Source organism: Oculina patagonica, chromosome 1 (assembly GCF_052425735.1).
Source record: "Oculina patagonica isolate OP01 chromosome 1, crgOcupat, whole genome shotgun sequence".
NCBI lineage: Eukaryota > Metazoa > Cnidaria > Anthozoa > Scleractinia > Oculinidae > Oculina > Oculina patagonica.
Genome location: NC_135758.1, coordinates 30,179,595 through 30,199,961, shown reverse-complemented (window position 1 = coordinate 30,199,961; position 20,367 = coordinate 30,179,595). Strand labels below are relative to the sequence as shown.

The 20,367-nt window shown below is 36.5% G+C and overlaps 1 protein-coding gene across 2 annotated transcripts; it reads right to left on the bottom strand.

Moving 5' to 3' along the window:
* Nucleotides 1–1,344: 1,344 nt before the first annotated feature.
* On the bottom strand, nt 1,345–19,219 carry LOC144663362 (tyrosine-protein kinase CSK-like). Of its 2 annotated transcripts, none has more exons than XM_078524274.1 (17): nt 19,063–19,219; nt 18,382–18,433; nt 16,841–16,906; nt 16,482–16,532; nt 15,591–15,694; nt 15,018–15,137; nt 14,469–14,571; nt 13,821–13,926; nt 13,104–13,169; nt 11,976–12,078; nt 10,533–10,620; nt 9,747–9,820; nt 6,519–6,569; nt 5,705–5,753; nt 5,225–5,320; nt 4,730–4,816; nt 1,345–3,574 (listed from the first exon to the last, which is right to left on the bottom strand). In XM_078524274.1, the coding sequence occupies exons 2-17, from the start codon at nt 18,400–18,402 to the stop codon at nt 3,386–3,388; spliced, it is 1,374 nt and encodes a 457-aa protein (XP_078380400.1). In that variant the 5' UTR covers nt 18,403–18,433; nt 19,063–19,219; the 3' UTR covers nt 1,345–3,385. The 2 variants fall into 2 exon arrangements, with proteins under 2 accessions (XP_078380400.1, XP_078380410.1); XM_078524284.1 differs by having other exon boundaries at nt 19,076–19,219.
* Between the last annotated feature and the right edge of the window lie 1,148 nt (nt 19,220–20,367).

Here is a 20,367-nt window from a genome sequence, read left to right as displayed (position 1 = left end):
TAATTTGTTTAGACATGCATTGAATGGCGTTTTTATAGAACCTTTCTGTCAGCACGTTCACCATTAAATGCATGAATTAATTGCGGTTTAATATCAGAATGGAGTGAGCGAGTGGTCGAGTGAGGGAAACACGTCACTTCAAGAATGATCACTACACCTCATTACCATTCGGTAAAAAGGGAACAGGTAGGTAAGCATGTAACTGCCCTAAGTGTTTGAGAGTTGCTTGTCAACCTACACTTACTGTGTTAATTGCATGTGCATGAGCCGTTGGTTTTGCATGGCGCAACTTGCATTTAAACATTGGCATTTCAGACCAGAACACTGAAGAAGGGCCAAACCCAAAACGTCTGTTCATTTTTTAGTTTTCAAATTTCTTTACTATGATCCAGTGTCACGCATCATTGACTGTATTTCATTTCACCTTTACCACACCCCTGGGTTGCCTGAATTTCAGACATCCCTCAGCAGGTGACCAGAGAAGGATGTCTGAAATTCAGGCTAACCCCTGGGGGGGGGGGGTGTACTCTATATATTTTTGGGTGGGTGGGTGCCGCTGTGACTTCAAAACCCTTACCCTATACCAGACCATGTTCAGCATATTTCACAACCCTTTACTTGACAAAAACACTGAAAATTACTACCCTATCCCAGACTTGCTGTTTTCAGAACTGTCACTATTTGTGTTTTTAATGGAAACAGTGTTACTCATGCTTCTGATCAGTTTTCTGGCAAATGATACTCTATTCTAGACCAAAGAACCCTGATTTCTTTACCCTATCCCAGACTAAACTGCTTGAATACCATACCCTTCACAGCGGCACATACCCATATAGCTCATATGGGAGTCCCCCCCCCCCCCCCCGTCAAGCACCACACTTATGTAAGCCCCCAGCTGGTTACATCGTGATACTCAAGTAAACATGATACAATGCCAAGCTGGGGACTGCCTTGCATCTGTTAGAAGATGTGTGAGTATTTGTGGAGGAAGTCTAGCCAAGAAAAAAAGGGGTGAAAAGTGGGATTAACAAGGTGGTAGGAACTGGAACAAATGGAAATTTTTTAATGTCATGTTGAGGCTATGTTTACATGGGACCGGTCCGGAACGGATCCGGTCCAACCAAACGGTTCCATGTTAACAGAAGCCGATCCGGCTTGGAAAGGTTCTGGTCCAGTTCCGTGTAAACGTAGCCTGAAAACATGGGACCTGTAGAATGTATACTCCACATGCAAGCAGCTTTAACCACTTGTCAATATTAAGTTTTGATACAGAGAATTGATGCGCCTTTAAAACTGGTTTTCAGAAATTATACAGGTGTCAGCTCAATACTAGTAAGCATAAGATTTGCTTGGACAAACTTTTTAGTGATTTTTATTGATCCATAGCGAGTGTACAGTTTCTCTACTAATGAATAATCAAGATGCACCACAACACAAAAATTACATGCATCCATAATGGACTCTCAACCGTGAATACATGTCAATAGAGATGTTTGCAAAAATAAAAGATGCAATGTGGGAAAATTTCTTCCTTTTCTTAGTAGCAATGGTCACGGCCTCTGAACATATTAATATTACAATTATCAAAAATAAAAGTTATGACAGTCATATCTATGAGCTCTCGGCTTGTCTTCACCTATAATCCATTATACACTTCACTAGCCTGATCGGAAAAATTACTAACTTACAAAATGTAATAATTATGCTAAATTAGAACTAACAACTGTGTAGTATTGGCCACAAAACCAGCAACACAGAAAATATCGGTTGTGGTAATATAAGTACTGTCATTTTCATTGAACAATACTGCTGTTATCCTTTATTCAACATATAAAACACTTATGCATAGAAAATAGCATCCACATCCATCACGAATTAAAAATTACAAAAAATCTAATATGCTTATAAGTCCAGGATATTTAAAATTCTAAATTCCATAAATTGATAACATTTTGTTACATGCCTTACAAAACTATTAAATGAGACAGACCCTATCAGTATGCACAATTTGCATGTTGCTAAAACCAAACAAAATTCACAGTTTTAATTCACACACTAACTTTCAAATAATGATGTTCTTGGTGTAACAGTCTCAAAAACAGCATTTTCTGTAATCTTGACACATGCATTCATTCATGCATTTCATTCAAACATGCAATGCTGATCCAAATAATATTTATTACATTGAAAGGTTTTTTTGAAATTATGCATATGATCTGTAGAGCTTACTTTGAATGGTATAAAAATATAAAGAACTAGTGGTCAGAGATGTTTAAACTACATGTACTGAGCTGTCATGCAAATCACAGTTCAGGGCTATGAAAAAACCAGTTTGAATCTTTTTTTTCTAACATCGATTCAGTTACATTTACCTAACTACTCATAATCCAATTAAATGATGACATTCTTCTAAAACATGAAAACAAATTCAACAGATAAATAGAAATGTAATACTACATTAACAAAATTTATTTATTTTTCTCATTTGAGAGGTTATTTTAAAAAACTTGATATTTTGTTAAACATTCTAAAAAACCCAAAATTGACCAGCGTGTTACCTTATTGTTACTTATTTTCGCGGGAACTTAATTTCGCGAAAATGGAACGGGCATATTTCGCGGCACTTAACTTTCGTAATTTGGCCAAAAATCCCTAATTAGCATAAAAAATACAATAGAAACCGTTTGAAATAAATTTTCGCGTGTCTTTAATTTCGGGACTTTTTGAAGATTGCGAAAATTAAGTCCCACGAAAATAAGTACATGTAACAATAAGGTATATTCATATTCCTTACAAAGCCCTTTCCAAATGGAAGATAAAGAAATCACTGGTAATTATCTTATTGGTACTTAATTTTGCAGGTACTTAGTTTCGAGAATTTGGCGCAACAGTATATCGCGGGGTCGCGATTTGGCCAAAAAGCACATGTACATTTAAAACATTAAAAAAATATGCTTAAATCGTTAAAAAATATGTTTCGCGAGTTATAAATTTCACGATTTTTTGAAAATCATACCTGGTCCAATAAGGTAACTAAGACGTGGTGGAGGTGAATAGGTTGGCAGATCGACAGATTTTTCAAGGATTGCATTCTTGAATGAAAACGTAGAATTTGAAAAGACAGCAGATTGGAGATCAACTGAGAATCTTGTTACCTTCATACAACCAAAACGTTTTGAAAAAACAACAACAAAATCAGCAGATTTGCATACCCCTATTCACTTCCTTCAACCAAGTCTACCAACCGGTAATAAAACTGAAAAACAGCAACGCTTGTGGGAGCCAGAAAACAAACGTGACATTTAACTTCCTTTTAGAGATTCATCAACATTTAAAACATTTGACAATTCTTGGTCAATTACTAACTAAAGTAATGCTGTTTGTATCAGTTACCAACAGGTACAAATGATCTGTAAACTTCATCTAGCGTTTTATATATTCTCTTGAATGTTGGCCGTTGATTTGGATCGTAGTCCCAGCAGTCTCTCATTACATCATAAACTTTTTTAGGGCATCCATCAGGACATTCCATACGATAACCTTTTTCGATCCTCTCAGCAACACTATCTATGTGCTGGAGAGAAATAAGAGTTAGTGTGTGAACCCATAATTGTACACAACAACAACAACTACAGTCAACTCTCTCTAAAATGGACACCGTCGGGAGCGGCTCCAACTGTCCATCTTGGAGAGGTGTCCGTCTTATAGGGAGTTTAGTTACAGTTAAGTGACTGAAAAATGGCTGGGACAGGACCAACACCAGGTGTCTCTCTTGAAGAGGTGTCTGTTTTATAGAAGTGTCTGTTAAGAGAGAGTTGACTGTACAACAACAACAAAGGAACAAGCCATATTAATATTTATGACACAGTGCAAGGAGACCAAAAGTGTGACTGCTTTTAACCCTTTAACTCCTAAGAGTGCCAATTGGCCATGTTCTAAACGAGCAGGGGACTGGGTACGAACATATTTTTTCTTGGTACGAATATTCAATATCGATTGAATTGAAAATGGGGCACGTCATCTGAAAGAGCATCCAAAAATTAGTAAATTTACCGAATTTGATGGTTATTGGTTTAAACCCAAATTCATGGCACACTTCAAAAATAAGAGAGCTTAGTATGGATTGGAGGACGCCTGTCCCTCCAATCCATACTAAGTATACCATGCCTTTGGGTTTAAACCAATAACCGTCAGATTTGGTAAATTTACTGATTTTTGGATGCTCTTTCAGACGACATGCCCCATTTTTCAAATAAATCGATATTGAATGTTTGTACCGAAGAGAAAATATGTTTGTGCCCAGTCCCCTGCTCGTTTAGAACATGGCTAATTGGCACATAATGTCATAATTTAGTCAATACTTGTCCAGTTAATTTGAAGGTTTGGCACCATTCCTCTGTGCAGTCAGTATCAAATCAGAAGCCAAGGGCAGTTTCCAGCTGACTTCTGATTGAATAAAATATGCAATAAAGAATGTAAATTTATTAAAAGTGGTCACACTTTTGGGCTCCTTACTGTAAAACTCTAATAATATCTTTCTTATTGTGTTATACCAAGCTTAGCATGTAACATCATTTCCTTGCACCAAGGCATGATGGAAAGTACAGTTAAAAAAATGGGAACCTAATTTATGTTTACACCTCGGCTAGTGAGGAAATGATGTTCTCATCATCATTAATTTTTATCATCTTTGTTCCATGAGACAGTAATTACGTCCTGTATTACTTACCACTCTGGGATATGGAGTTCTACCAAATGAGAACAGTTCCCACAGTAATATACCATAACTCCACACATCAGACTGTGTCGAAAATTTCTAAAAATGAACAAAAAGGGAAAAATTATGAAATGGTCAATACTATTCTGGACACTTCATAAACAGTATTACTGAGAGTTATCCCTTTTCCATTTTCAGGGTTCATACTCTTTTGAGCTTTTGAAATTCCATGACTTTCCATGACCCTTTTCATGGTTTTTCAAAGTTTTCCATGACCTAAGTTTGACCATTTTTCTTGGAACTAATGTCAAAAATTATCTTAATTTTGGGTATGTTTTTACCTTTTTCTCAAAAAAACAACCTGCCTAATTTATTTTGTACAATCAATATCACTTTCCTGTGTGATCATGCTCAAATTATATGTTAACTACATGTATGATCAAAACCAAAAATTTAATTTGTTCTTGTGTATTTGCTAGGGATTTATTAACTTCCAGCAAACCCTACCCCATGTTTGATTGCTTCAGGTGCCGTCCACTTAATAGGGAACTTTCCTCCTTCTAAATTGAAGTTAGCTTCTCTTGCAAGTCCAAAGTCAGACACCTACCATGAAAACAATCATGACAAGTTACAGTTAACTCCCACCATAACGGACACGTATAATTATATCCACTGTGGGCTACTATTAATTGCAAAGCTCTGAAGTTTAAAAAATCCAACTCACAAAAATTTTGTGTTTGTCACTGCTGTCAATCATAATTATGATGACAGCAAATGAACCTTGAAAAACAGAAACAAACAAAATAGAATGAAATCTATTAATCACAGCCGACAGATGTGACCTTTTGACCATTTGAAGTAAGGTCGGAGAGGTCCGCCAAGATGATTGACGGCAGCAAAATGAGTAAACTGTTGGTTGAGGTATGAATTTCCAAGTTTGCATGTCATTGAAAACCACAATAAGGCGTAATAACTGGCATTAAGTACCTTGGCTGTTCCATCATCGTGAATAAGAATATTCCTTGCTGCCAAGTCCCTGAAATAAAATCATATTGCACATTATTTGCTGAATATATCTCACCCTACAAGGATCATCGATGTATAATTAAACAACAGCCAAGAAAGCACACTTTGGAGACAAGAGCTGAATTCTGCAAATCTTGAACAACTTAGGTCCAGTCACAAAAACAGGACCGAGTACCGGTACATCCAAGTACTCTACAAATTATTGTCCCACATGCAGGGCACAATATTTTTATTACAACTGATTATAATATTGCTTTGAAGCTTAGTGATGAAAACTACATGCTCATAGCTAAGTGGGGTGGCATGTTATTAAAATAAAGTTCTATTCTATTCAATTCATTCCCAGACATGGATGTTGCTGTCACCTACGGTGTTGTACTATATGTACCTTATTTATGTACCATGCTACTTAAAATGCCGCTCATTCCTATAATTATATGTCTTCTGAGACATGTTATTGTATAGTCTTGCAGTATTTTTGGGAGTCCAAAGTACAAATGTGCCGCGTCATACAACACAATAAAATGTCTAATAAGAAGATTTATTATCCAATCTTTTTTTTTCTCAAATTTTTGACTTACGGCATTATTTTTTTTATCTTTTGTGTGGCTGTTGTCTTGTGGAGTACGAATATTGTGAGTTATTTGTACTCATTTTGCATGTTATTTGTGTGTTCTTTCATGCTATCATGTCAGTTGATTTCAAAAAAGTTCTTTACAAATATTTTCATTCTTTAATCCTTAAATCAATATGAATATACTCTAAGGTCTTTTACCTGTGAACCAAATTCTTTGACTCTAAATATTGCATACCAGCAGATATATCCCTGTAAAAGACAGAACATTTATATAAATGAGTACCTTACCTTAGAACATTTATATAAATAAACCGTAGGTTCCGTCTCCTGTATCTTCAGTCTTATAACAGGGGACGTTAAAGAACCCACACACTATTCGAAAAGAGTAGGGCACGAAGCTCCCGGTGTTGTGGTCTGGCCTTTGAGACGTGAATAAGTAGGTGTACAGCGCATTTGAACATATACACATGAAAAATGTGCTATATAAATTCATTATCATTATCATTATCATTAATAATATTCTATCTTTAGAAGTTAATTTTAATTTAAGGTATTCCTGGAGGCTAAAGTGACCCTTTTTAAAACTGTTCAATTCTAAATTAGCTTGAAGAATATCACAAATTATAACCCACCCATTAATTTTTGCGTGAGCTCAATGGACAAAACGCATCACGTGGTACAAAATCGGACGACGGGTATCAGCGAATATACTCCGTCCGATTTCATATCCGTCGCCTGATTTTGTAAGCAAGCACAAAACAAACGAATGAAGTCACCTTATTCAATTCTAACTTTTAATGAAATTACAGAGTTAAAAAATCACGTAAAACAATCAACTTAAATTTGTTTCAACCACAGTTACATCGGGTTTATTACGAAAGTTTTTTCCTATAAATTTACTGGCGATAAAGCGCGTTGTAAAATTAATCAGAGGGTTATAAAATAAATAAACCCCTTTCTGGCTTGCTGGTATATTGGAGGATAATGCCCTTGGCTGAAAGATTGTCCTCAAAATTTCACAGTTGCCCTCGAAGCTTCGCTTCTCGGCCAACTGTTCATTTTTCGGCCTCGGGCATCATCCTCCAATATACCAGCCGCCTGAAGGGGTTTATTTACTAAATATGTCTGTTTACAACTTTTTAGTTCAGAGGTATTTGTATTTAGCGAGATATTTATAAGCAACTGAAGTTTTGTCTCCAAGGCAAATTTTGCGGGAAATTGCCACAACAAACGGCTCAAATTCTAATATTGCGGTCTACTAAAATATTCCCCAGGGCGGCGATTTTGACAGTTCAGGATCTCCAGTTTCAACTGCGAAATAATGCATCGGCAGACTTTTCGCTTATTGCGCGTCTTATTCCGATGATTTAAATGGAAGATTACAAGTTACCTTTCTCTTATTAAATACCATAGTTTTTTCGGCGGTAAAAGTGTACTGAAATGTAGTTTGGCAACTTCTTATTACAGAACGCCGAAATTGTAATCTTGTCCATTGCAAATTACATTCATAGTTCACAAATATCTGTGGAAGCTTCATTCCATCATGTAAAGCCATAGTTCCGTTGTATTTCGAAGAATAACTCTGATATTTGCAACGCGAATAAAATATATCTGTCAACCCTGCGCTCCAGGCCAGGACATCGGTTGCCAAGGAAAGGTGTCATTGTTTACGCTCGCACTCCTGATTGGTTTCGCGGGAAAATGGACTCTCTTTATAAGGAAAGAAAGACCTTATATAGAGCAAATTTTTGTTATTTACCGCTGGAATTATACATTGCTGGCTTGGAAAACATGGCGGCAAGGCAGAACTCACACAAGAATCAATCGGGAAAGAAGTTGCGAAAAAATATGGTGTATTTTGAATAATTTGGAGGCTTGCGACACAAACATGCATTCATTCTAGATAGAATAGCTCCTGTATGATTTATTCTTCTGCTGCTAAACTCGGCAGGCTGCAAATACGTGGGATAAGGAAACTTTTCACCGCAGTCCGCACTCGGGAACGCAATAGCGATCAAGAGACAGCATCTCAAATTTCATGAAGGTATTTTTTTTAAATTTCTTCTGTAAAAATACTTCAAAGCAATGTAAGTTATAATGCGGACTGCGGTGAAAAGTTGAGTTTTTATGCATGTTAACTGTGTGCAAAACCTTGGGAGGATATAATAAATTCCTGTTCACATTTTATCAAATTTGTCATATTTAGTGGATGCAATCACCCCCTTAAATTCCTTACATTCCAAGCATTCTTTAGATTTTTCTAAAATTCAAACTATATTTTTGGAATCTATAAGAAATGGTGAATCTGTCGCATTAAAATGACTTCAGTCTCTTAAATATTGATGTTAAAACAGTGCTTGTATATATATATATATATACAAAAAATGAAGAAAATAGCCTCCAGGAATACCTCAACATACATTTATTTATTAATTACTACATGATGCCAACCACTTAAGGCCCCGAGACTAACTTTTTTGCTAGCTAGCTTCTTGGCTAGTGACAGCTTTGATTTCACTAGCCAAAAACAATTTTCTACTAGCCTGAATTCCAAGCTAACTTAGGTTTGGGCAGAAGCACTTTGCTGTTTTTATTGGCTCTGTTATTATCATAAGGGTTAATTTTAAGTTACTTCTTGTCTCTAATTTCAGCTTTCCAAGTCTGATAATTTTATACGTGATGGCAATGTACTTGTGAGTTCTGTTCTCTCAGAGTCGATTTCCATGTATGGTTTTTTCCAATGAAATTCCTGAAATTTTAAGGAGGCTCGAAGTAGCTTTTTTAGCCGAAGGGTGGTTGTTTTGAAAATCAAAATTATCTAGGAAGCTAGTGTTCGATTTTTGCTAAAATACACCATAATGATCAAATATGACCAAATTTTAATTTTTTACTGGTCACTTTGTCACAAAGGTTACCATAGCAACCATTGACGTTTTCTTTTGTCCTCAAACAAGCTTGATTTTCTCGAAATCTAGATTGACTCTTGGTATTCATTTTTTGATATGTTCAAGTATAGTAGATTGACTACCTGTACACAAAATTTTAGGAAAATCTGTAAGAGCGTTTTTCAAAACAACCACCCTTCGGCTAAAAAACTACATCGAGCCTCCTTAATTAGCTATTTTGGCTAGTGAAAGCTCAGAACCTACTAGCTAAAATTGCATTTCTACTAGCCTGTGGCTAGTTGGCTACCGTTAGTCTCGAGCCCTGTCACTTAATTTTTTTCCAAGTTTCCTGGGTACCTTGTGTCACTGACTAAAGAGTATTCTTTATTCTTACTGTGTTTTACCATGCTTAATGGTGGTCCACTAATAAATATCTTTCCACATGTGTATTTACTTAAGGCATGCTGCCTACCGCCATATTTTGCAAACCATATGACACCTGTAATATTTATGTTACCTATTTAGTTTGTTAAATTCTTACCTAGCAAATCCTACAAGATCTTTTTGCCCAATAACAGTTCGGCCCCTTGTCCTTAAGTATTCTACCAAACTTCCCTAAAGATGGTATCACACAAATGTTCAAAATTAATATTTAACCTCAGATTACAATAAATGCACATAACTAAGTCATAAACTAGGATAATTTAATATCGACTTGACTTCTTGAGGTGCTACAAAAGGTATAGTGCTGAAATCTTAAGACCTGAGTTTGCAGCTCAAGAACAAGAAAATAAAACGTGAGGACTACATGAGCCACAGCTTCTCTTATAAATGCGGCCATTTTACACATGGATTTCAGAATTTGCCACCAATTCGATTCGATCGTGATTGTGGTTGATGACAGGTTTACCTCGGTAATTTGATCCAGTATAAACACTGTACAAATCTACCAAGGTTTAGTCGGTAAATCTTTACCTCAGTGAATGCCCAAGTGTAAACACAGCATTTAGTAGACTTTGTCAAAATATAAAAGTGGGATTAAGATAAGGATGATTTAATAGTCAAGTGCATAATGCAATACAGCATTACAGCAATAAAACCAACACCACTTTTACGCATATTTGATTAAAAAAAACAGCATGTTTGCTGTGGTTGGTCGCCTAATGCTGCGCAGGTTTATTAATTTGAGCCAGTCACAGCTAAATCCACAAAGTGTTACAAGCAAAAATGTTACTTTTGAAATTGAAAACTGCTCTAAGTATTCAAAAGGTCAGTTCAATGTAAGCTTTGAAGTGCAGAGATTTAATGTTTGAACCCAAATTCTTACCTTTCCACAAAATTCTGTTACAATGTAAATAGGATTTCCATCCAGTGACACACCAAGTAATCTCACAAGGTTCTTATGATTCAAATTCCTATAAATCACAAGTGTACAAAAAACATAAGACATTGACTAAGGGTGCATGTTTCATGGAATTCAAGTATTTAGAACAATTAGCATAAAAATTCATTATTATTAATTATTAATGTTATTATTATTATCATTATTTGTCATGTTGATGTATCTAGGGAAGATACAACAACTGAACAACAACTGTTTTTGTTATATATTATTAATAGCAGTTTCTGTCAACCAAGTTTATTTATTATAACAAATTTAATATTCCAAAAATAACCATGATCACTTTTACTTTTTGAAGGCAATGGGTTTGGCAGTTTTTAAATGTTGGGTCAAGCTGCTTAAATGACTCATTAATTTTTGTAATAAGTAATACCGTAGTTATTCGGTTATAAGGCGCACGGTTTTTTCGGGAAAAATCTGTTTTTCTGTGGGAAGTTCATGCCAAAATTAGGGTGCGTCTTATAGCCGAGTATTTTCGCCCAACAAAATCTTATGACCGCCATTTTACTGGAACTTACAGTTAAAACAAGAAAAATGAAAACACTTAATGTTGTTTATTGACTTTTACAGTATTAAAGAGATAAGAAACATCTTAAGTTTAAACGCAAAGTTTTTTATCGCGGATATAAAACGAGTTTAAGTAACACCAGTATATGCCAGCATGTTGTTGAAAGTAGACAAAGAAAACCAAGCATACTCATTTGTAACAAACCTTTCTAAGCGTGGAAAGTGGAAAATGACTTTAGAAGACAAGGAAAACATCAAAAAAGCTTGAGAATCTTTGAAAAACACTCGATAAACAAAGTTCGTAGCGATACGAAGCATGCTTGAGAACTTGGTAACCAAGCTACAAACTCAGTGGTCACTGGTAACTACACATCTGCCAGGTTACTAAGCAGCTAAGTTCGAAGCCTGAACGATGGAAAGATGTTTTGCTCAAGTGGATTTACGTCTTTTTTAGCAGGAAATGTTAGCTTTTTACTCGAAGATTGTGCCAAGGAGTATGAACAACATTCAAACATTCAAATTTTGAAAGAAAAAACTGTCCTTAAATTGATCACTACATCTTTTCAACTCTCCAACTCATGGTGCGTCTTATAACCGAGTGTTTTCTGAGAATTTTCAGTTTGTAAACTTAGCATAACAATGTTGCCAAGTTTGGGGTGCGTCTTATAACCGAGTGCGCCTTATAACCGAATAACTACGGTACTAAATCAGTGATATACAACAGTGACAATTGTACTGGAGGTTGCATTAACTTGTAATTTGTATTTTAAGTGAAGAACTGCTTGCGGAATAACCTGTTGGCCGACAAGTTATTTTGGGAGCTATTCTTCACTTACACCCAATATATTAGGTTCAACATACGTCATTATAGAAGCTTCAGCTAGGAATGCCTGAGCAGCATGACTGTCATCTAAGAGTGACTTTACAGCTACCTTCTGTCCTCTGTATTCAGCTTGAAGAACATCTGAGGATATAACCAGCACTTATTAATGTTTCATGAAGAAAAACATTAACAAAGAAAATTAACAAATGGTAAACATCACAGCGTGCACTATTGAGTTACAGATGTACGCGGGAGGTTGCTAAGCACGAAAGAAGCATAAGAGTCGTGCTCGGCTATCACCTTGGGCAACTCTTACGCTTCTTTCGTGCTTAGCAAACCTCCCAAGTGCATCTGTAACTCAATATTGCATGCTGTGATGCTTATCATTTGTTGTATAGCACGACTTTTTGGCGATTTACAGTTTCTTTGAGGTAAAAGTGCGCACGCTTATTTAAACAATTGCGTGTAGTGCTTGTGTAAACGCTGACGAAAACCTAAAAGAAAAAATAAACAAACAAACTTTTGAATTATTTCAAACTAAGTCTTTCAGCATTATGGAGAAATGGTTTTTCTTATGTTTAGCTTTTCAAATTCACAGGAAAATCAAGAAAACATGTAAAAATTCGTAAAGTAGTGGCACTTTCTTGTGCCATGTCGTATCAGATCAGCGCGTGCGCTCAGGTTGAAGGCAAACGTCAGCGTGTACCGCCCATGCGCAAATTGTAGACGCTAAATTAACCAATCAGAACGCGTGCTTTACTTTAGTTGTGCTATAATTTATTTTGAAGATACCTTTTGGTTGCCAGACAATCAATAGAATCCCTCATTTTATTGACACAGGATATACATACATGCAATGTGTTGTAGGTTGTATTGTTTTTCAGGTTAAATCTGTTTCCAACCTAGGTGAATCTGTTTCAACTTGAAGATAACACTCTTCTAATTACTTAAAATAACTTGAATCTCTTCATCAGGATTTTTTTTTCTTCAACATAATGCAACAGTATTTCAACAAAATTAATGCTGAACTGTAATTGGAAAAGAGTCAAGACTGTTTGATGCAGCCACAATGCATAATGTCTGCAGATTCTCTGCAACACTCAGCATAACATTGTCCACATGTAATACATTATTAGTGAGTCTTTGCAGGGCATTGTTTTTCTCACCTCCAAACTCTCCTTTTCCAATGGACCTTCCAAGATGTAATTCATGGCGCTGTATATTCCAACCCTCTGAAAGACAAATCACACATACACTGTACCAAAAGCTTGTCAAAGGACACAACATCTGTTAATAGCTTGTAGGATACATTCTGCTTTGCTAAGAAAAAGGAAGGCTACTCCCATACAGTATATTTTTATGTGGTTGAATGTAATTTAAGCTAAGTTAAACGCGAAACAATGCTGGTCAGCAGCCTACCCGTGTTTTGGTCATGCGTAGTGGGAGGGGGGTCTGCTGGGGGTTGCGTGGTTTTACAGCTCGGCTTCTGAGGTCAGCTCATTTTCACGTGCGCTTTTGCCGTTCGATTGTCTTTGGCATCTTCTACCTGCCCTCCCTCCCTCTCTGGTAAGTATGAGGTAAGTTTCATGGTTCCACTGTGTATGCAGTGTGACGGTGCCTGGTGATTGCGGGTGGTTGCCGTTCATAGGGTTGTCATGGTTACCCTATGCTCTCGGCTTTTGTGCTCGAGGCTTCACTCTCTTTCCAGGCACCTTCCCCAAGCTCATCTATTGTTGATGAGTTTAATCTGTTTAGCTCTTAAAACACTATCCTAAATATGGAACTAAAGTAATATTGTCAGATGCACCCCCACCCCCTCCAAAAAAATATAGAGCAAGCACCACACAATGCTAATGGCGACAAAAGCAAAGATACAAACAAACCTTTTTTAAAGGACTCTGGATCAACAGAGAAATCAAATTTCCCTCCCTTCTTTTCCAAGGGTTTTGCTAGTCTTGTACAAAGTCCATCAGAATCTTCCTGGTAGTGCTAAGCAATACAAAAAATACCTTTAACAATTTCACAGGACTTCAGTCAGATGTAAAGTGTGTGATTAATAGTGGCAATAATGCATCAGGGAAGGGCGTCACGGAGTAAATGAAGGGCACGGTGGAAAAAAGGCGTTAGTGATTTTTGGCTGAAATTGAACGTTGCCCAAACAACTCCAAATTTCCCATGCAAATACATGTGTTAAACATTGTCCTATATTTGTTTTAACTGGTTTTTCTTTCAATTTCAATATCTATAAACGGTATGCAAAAAGCTTGGTTTATCCTGGTGGCATCTTAAGGAGTTTTCTGATGAAATAAAAACAAAAGAAACCTTTGCTTGTCATAAAAATGAAACCAGCAAAGCTCAACTCGTTTCAACATTTTTTTGACAAATCAGAGTTGTTTTCAATTGGTAACATTCAATTTAAGCCAAAAATCATCATTGCCCTTTTTAACCTAGCCTTTTAAAAGTAAACTCTGCATTGGGCAAAATTAATCAGTTTTATTTGTTTTAACAATAGTCAACAAGTAATCACTTACCTCTACAAGTTTGGTGAGATTTTCAAAATAGGTTTCATCATCAACAGTTAGCTTATTGTCATCTGTGTACCTTACTCTGTAGTGCTCAACCTTGGAATCAGTGCTATTGAAAAAGCAATTTAAAAAGAAGTCTTAAGATCCATATCAGATCACCAATAATATCAATAACATCAATAGGTAATCAATTACATCAATAAGTAATCAATGAGTAATCAATAGGCCACAAAATTTTGGGGCTTCGATTACTCATCGATTACTCATTGATCATCACCAATAATCAATGATTAATCAACTGATTACCCATCAATTACTCATTGATTACCAATTGATGTCATTGATCATCGATTAGTTATGCCTGGAACATAGCACATGCTTTCTTTAAGTGCAACGGGAGAACAAAATGCCTCTGAATATAATGTTAGTAATAAAACTTTACAAAACATTAAACGCGCTCTAAAGCTATCAATATTATGAAAATCAAAACTCTCTAAAAACAGCAAATAATATAGGGAACGTAAAACAAGCTTTAAAGTAAAACTAATGACATACCAAACAGAAAGAGTGTAGTCTCCCTGGTAGTTATGACTTTCTCTAACCAGAAACAAGCCTTCTTCATAAGGCTTGAGGAGTTCTTCAGCTTGCTCTCTGGTGATCCTCCCATGAAACCATCTGAAAATTAAAACACGGTAAAATTAAAACATAGAGGATTGCTACCAAGAATCACCACTGTACACCCTCAAGCAGGTGATGAAAATAATCTTGATAAATTACCGTAAAATTCCGCTGATAAACCTCCCCTCTTTTAAGCCCCTCCCCACCCTGGTCACCTCCCCCCCCCCACCCCCATTATAGGACCATCTACTTGAAGAACAAAAAATGTATCTGACTGTAAGCCCCCATCTCCCAATATCATTCCAAATATTGAAATGAATTTGATTTATTGTGAGTTTTTAAAGCTTAATTCAAAAGCAGTTAATGAAAAATGTATTTCAATTAATGCTGCTGTAGCTCATTCCAAAGTGTTTTACTTTTATGTCAGTTATAAGCCACCCCCCTCCCCCTTTGGGTCTACAGTGTACATGTACCTGTTCTTGCATTCAAAGCAAATTAATGATAACTTACGGCATTGCATGAAGTTTCACTCCTCTTTTATACTCTACAACATAATTGTAAGGAATCATTCCTCTACGTCCTCTTGCATTTCTTGCTCTGTACCAGTTAGGATCCTAAGGGGAACAGAGAAACATCAAAATTATTAATTAACATAAAGATCTAAAAGTAGCGACTCTTGTTATTTTCATCCTTTTCCTATTGCTACTTTTGGAGGGTCACAACATTCAAGAAATGTGCATGAAATTCCACACTTTTTCCCTGATTATTTTTGGCAAATAAGGGAAGTGAGCGATCTTTGTTTACACAAACAACCAAAACATGACTTGCAAATCCTTTTCTACTAAAGAAGTCAACATCTACACATGCATGTACCAGACAAATACAGGGCTGCTAATAACGATTTTGTTGCTGGGATAATGTCATTATTATTATTATTATTATTATTATTATTATTATTATTATTATTATTATTATTATTATTATTATTATTATTAAAGAGATTTTAAGTTATGTTCAAAACCTTTGCGAATATGTTCAAAAATTCTGCAATATCGCAGTAACAAAATGGCTGCTAGTTTACATTTGCTGGTTCACATTTTTCGCCTCTGTAAATGGACCTTAAGAAGGCCAATTACTGCCAATTGCCACTGCCAACCTCTTCCAGCATTTTGTCAGATTGTCCCGATAAGTAATAACATTCTATTACTTAGTATACACCTTATGAAAATCAATAATAATCAATAGTAAATAGTGTAATAGTGTTGCTATTCTAGCAACATTAGATCTTTTGTTCTCATATTTTCGACCAAGTGAAGAGAAATGTTTTTCAAAATGATCTACAGATTGAAACAGCTTTGTATAGTGTAATAAGTGTGTGTATTTTGTCATAACTGCACTCACCCGAGTGACACTTTCAATATATAGCACCTCATTCTTCTCAAAGGGTAGATCCTGAATAAAAGGACAACTTCATTAACCGTGATTCCTAATTTCACTGTCTCCACATCTCAAAATAATTCTTGTAGGCAGGTTTACAAGAAAGATGAACCTTATCCCTATTATCTTTAGTATCATCATGTAGGTTGCCCCAAACTTGTTTTTTTTTTTAATTTCTACTCTAAAGCAAATACCTCTAAGGCTGGCACAGTATTCCTGTGGGTCATGCTTAAGTTATGGAACAATCTTTCTCCTTGTGACTTTGTGGTTGTATTCATAACATTAAATACACTGACAACAACAATGAAAGAAGCTAAAACTACCTCTTGGTTCCTGCCTCTAAATTGAAATCGTCCAACCACTTCAGTTCCTGCTTTCCACACTGGTACCTGAATGGAAATTCAAGACAATACCATATGGTTAAATTGTATTATTAACAGAATTAAATGGAGTACCATTCAGGGAGTAGTTAGATGAGTGATTTTTACCAAATGGTAATGAGGTGTGGTGATCATTCACGAAGTCACGTGTTTCCCTCACTCACTCGATCACTCATTCCATTCTGATATTAAACTGCAATTAATTTATGTATTAAAAGGTCAATGTGCTGACACCATTCAGCACATGTCAATCAAACCCAAATTATTCTCCAACCTCGTTCCCCAAGGGTCTCTCTCTTTCAGGGAACAATGTTGAATTCCACAAAATCGAAAGAGGATCAATACACTTATCCTCTGGTGATAAAAGAGAATAGAATTCGCAAATACGACACCTCAGAGCATACGCTATCAATGACCCATTCACGTATGAAAACATTCAAAGGCAAATGAAGTGAGATTGTGACATTACTGATAGCAGCATTAAGCTACATGCAATAACGCTTGCCATGTGACGTGTTTACGTAATTTTTCGTGCGATTTACGGTAATTTTAATTTCAACTTGCGGTATTGCCGTTGTGCAGTTTTTACAAATTTTAGATTGCGGTAGTCGGTAAGAAAATTGTCTGCAGTAATATGATTCTCTTCAGTTCCTACTAGATCCTTTCTCATTCAGTTGTTTTGCTTCAACCAGCTTTAGCCAAGTGTTTTGTTCATTATTAAGCAAACTTGTCCTGTAGTTTGTAATTGCAGCCTCTTTCAGTTAATTAATACTTGATGTGTTTAACTGTTTTATCCAATGATACGTTGACTTGATGACATTCCAGGCCAGATTTCGGCTTAGATCCAGTCTTATCTACCGTTGTTGGTCATTTGGAACTGCTGTTTCGGTATTTTGGTAAAATCTGATTCAGTTTGCAGTTTTGTAGCGTATTTCTGCGTGGTTTTGTGGTTTTCGCCCCCCCCCCCCCCCTAATACGCTCCCCTCTATAAAGAAAACTGGAGAAATTAATTAAAGAATTAAGTCAAAAAAGACAATATTTGGGAAAACCTGCATGTAATTATGACATGGCTGTCAAAAATAATCATTAATGACAAGCAGTTGGTATTATTAAAAGTTTCAGCATCATAGATTAAGTCCCCTTTTCAGAATTATGGACAAACCTCAAGAGGGGGTAGCATCCAGCCCCACCACCACCACCTTGTACGTCCAAGGGTTATAAAAGTCAACCAGATGGAAAGAAAGTTTCTTTGGTTTACCTTTCTTCTCTGCTTGTCCTATCTTTATTCCCAGACAAAACATAACTTACAATATCTCACTTGAGTGAGATCAAAATTCTTACATGAGTGAGTGAGTCGCTTTAACAATGCAACTTAATTTTTTTATCAGCGTTTCTTTTACATGTACTGGTCATCGCAAATTTTAAGCACAAAATTATGCTTACAATGATGTAACTTACTATTTGACTGTTCATTATGAACTAACCTGATTTTTGTTATTGGACATGGTGAGTCATTTGGCCCTCTTTGGCCCGAACCTGTAGAAAAACAACAACATAGTATCGGAATGATGAGTTCCACAACAAATACTATCATTTTCTAAATGGACTTGATTAAAAATGTTGGCTCGCGATTAATTCACTTGGCAGTGACAGCCGCAGGTAGTGAATAGAACTCCATTGATAACTTTCGAATCGATAGCGCTAGATTAAAGATTACTGTACGAAAAGATCATAGAGTCACATGTAGAAGTATTTGTAACATCAGAAATCGCTGCAAAAGGACCAAACTGACAAAAACTCGTAGCATCTAATATTCAATTAATTCGATTACATTCTTCTCAGATATTGAAATCTCTAAAGGCGTATTTATTCGATTCCAAATAATTTAAATATTTCGAGTATCGATCCAAGATTGCAAGACAGGCAATTTGTGTACACACGGAAGTGTCGATGGCCATTTCAGTGCCTAACCCTAAAACAACAGTTCCGTTTAATCTGTCTAGTTTCTTTTATACTTCATGGGAATATTTGGCATCAAAATCACGAAAAACTAGGTATATGTAATAGAAGACTTTAAATGAGCAAGATCTCTGAACAGCCAAGTGAGCGTTTGGGTGTCCGAGTGTCGGCACAGTTCGACGTGGTTTTGTCGCGGGAATACTTACCCTAGCGGCCTACCTGCTGCCAGGAACAACAGTTCTAGACTGTTTGAATCCTCTGATGGCCTATTTAAGATAAAGCAGTGGTTTATTTCGGTCCAACAAACTTCAAGACAACGACTTCCGTACTACAGTGTCGAACGCGCTGCCTCAGCTAAGTACTTTACAGGAAATGAGACGAACGTTAGAGGGGGGTCAATGAATTTCTGTTTGTGGCGGGGACACAAACATACGCATACATAAGGTAGTATATGACTGGTACGGTATTGCACGGTCGGGCGGTATCGTGAAAATCAGACTGAACGCAGGTATCGCTTTCGGAGTGTATTAAGAAATGTGCGTAACGGCACTTCCGCATTTTTCCTATTTTATAGAACGGATTTCTTTGCTGCAAAATATAAATAGCGGATCGTGTAAAATATACTAGTTATGCAACATTTTCCACTCGCGCTTGTTGGATATGAGATGGATGGAAGATATTACCGCGCCTCGTTGGCTATAACGATCTCGTATCCAACAAGCGCGAGTGGAATAATTGTTTTATTAAAACGTCCAAATAATTGCAATATTTGAGCTCCCCAGCTGTTTCCTTTGACTTTGACGCGTATCAGCTACAATATTTGTTGTCATTGGTATATGAGTTCACATACCATTGCCTGTACGTTAACCAATCAAAACTCAGGAATTGCAATATACGACGGCTTCCCTGTACTCTGATTGGCTTTATTTTCTATGGCATGGTATATAAGGTAGTAAAACCGGTAAAGCTGTCGTTTTGCCGAAAAATATATTAACAAACCAACAGCAGATAAGGAGATACGAAGAAACCAATTTTAGCCTGTGTACAGCCCTCCCGTTCCCCTAAAAAAAATCAGGGAGGGAACAATATACTGAAGTAATTTGAAACGCCACAAGCTATCGCCCGCATAAATTAAAGCCAATTATGAATGGTTTTTGTGTAAGAGCCAATCAGATCATTTTCCACACATTCCGGGAAAACCACCCGTCGCGGAACACGATTTAAAACGTCGCCAAAACACAGACGTTCCCTCCCCGATTTTTTTAGGGGAGCGGGATGGCTGTACACAGGCTAACCAATTTGTGACTGAAGACATTGATGCGTTTGAATAGTACATTATCCTCCCTGCTCACTCATTAGCATTAAGTATTGGGTAGTGACCCCTGACGAGCAAAGCTCGAGAGGGTATGCCGAAAGAACTAAGAGCAGCAGGGGGAGTGGTGGGTGGGCGCACCATCTGTCCCTCATTTTTTATTTATTTATTATTATTCATTTCAGTACACACAAAGAGA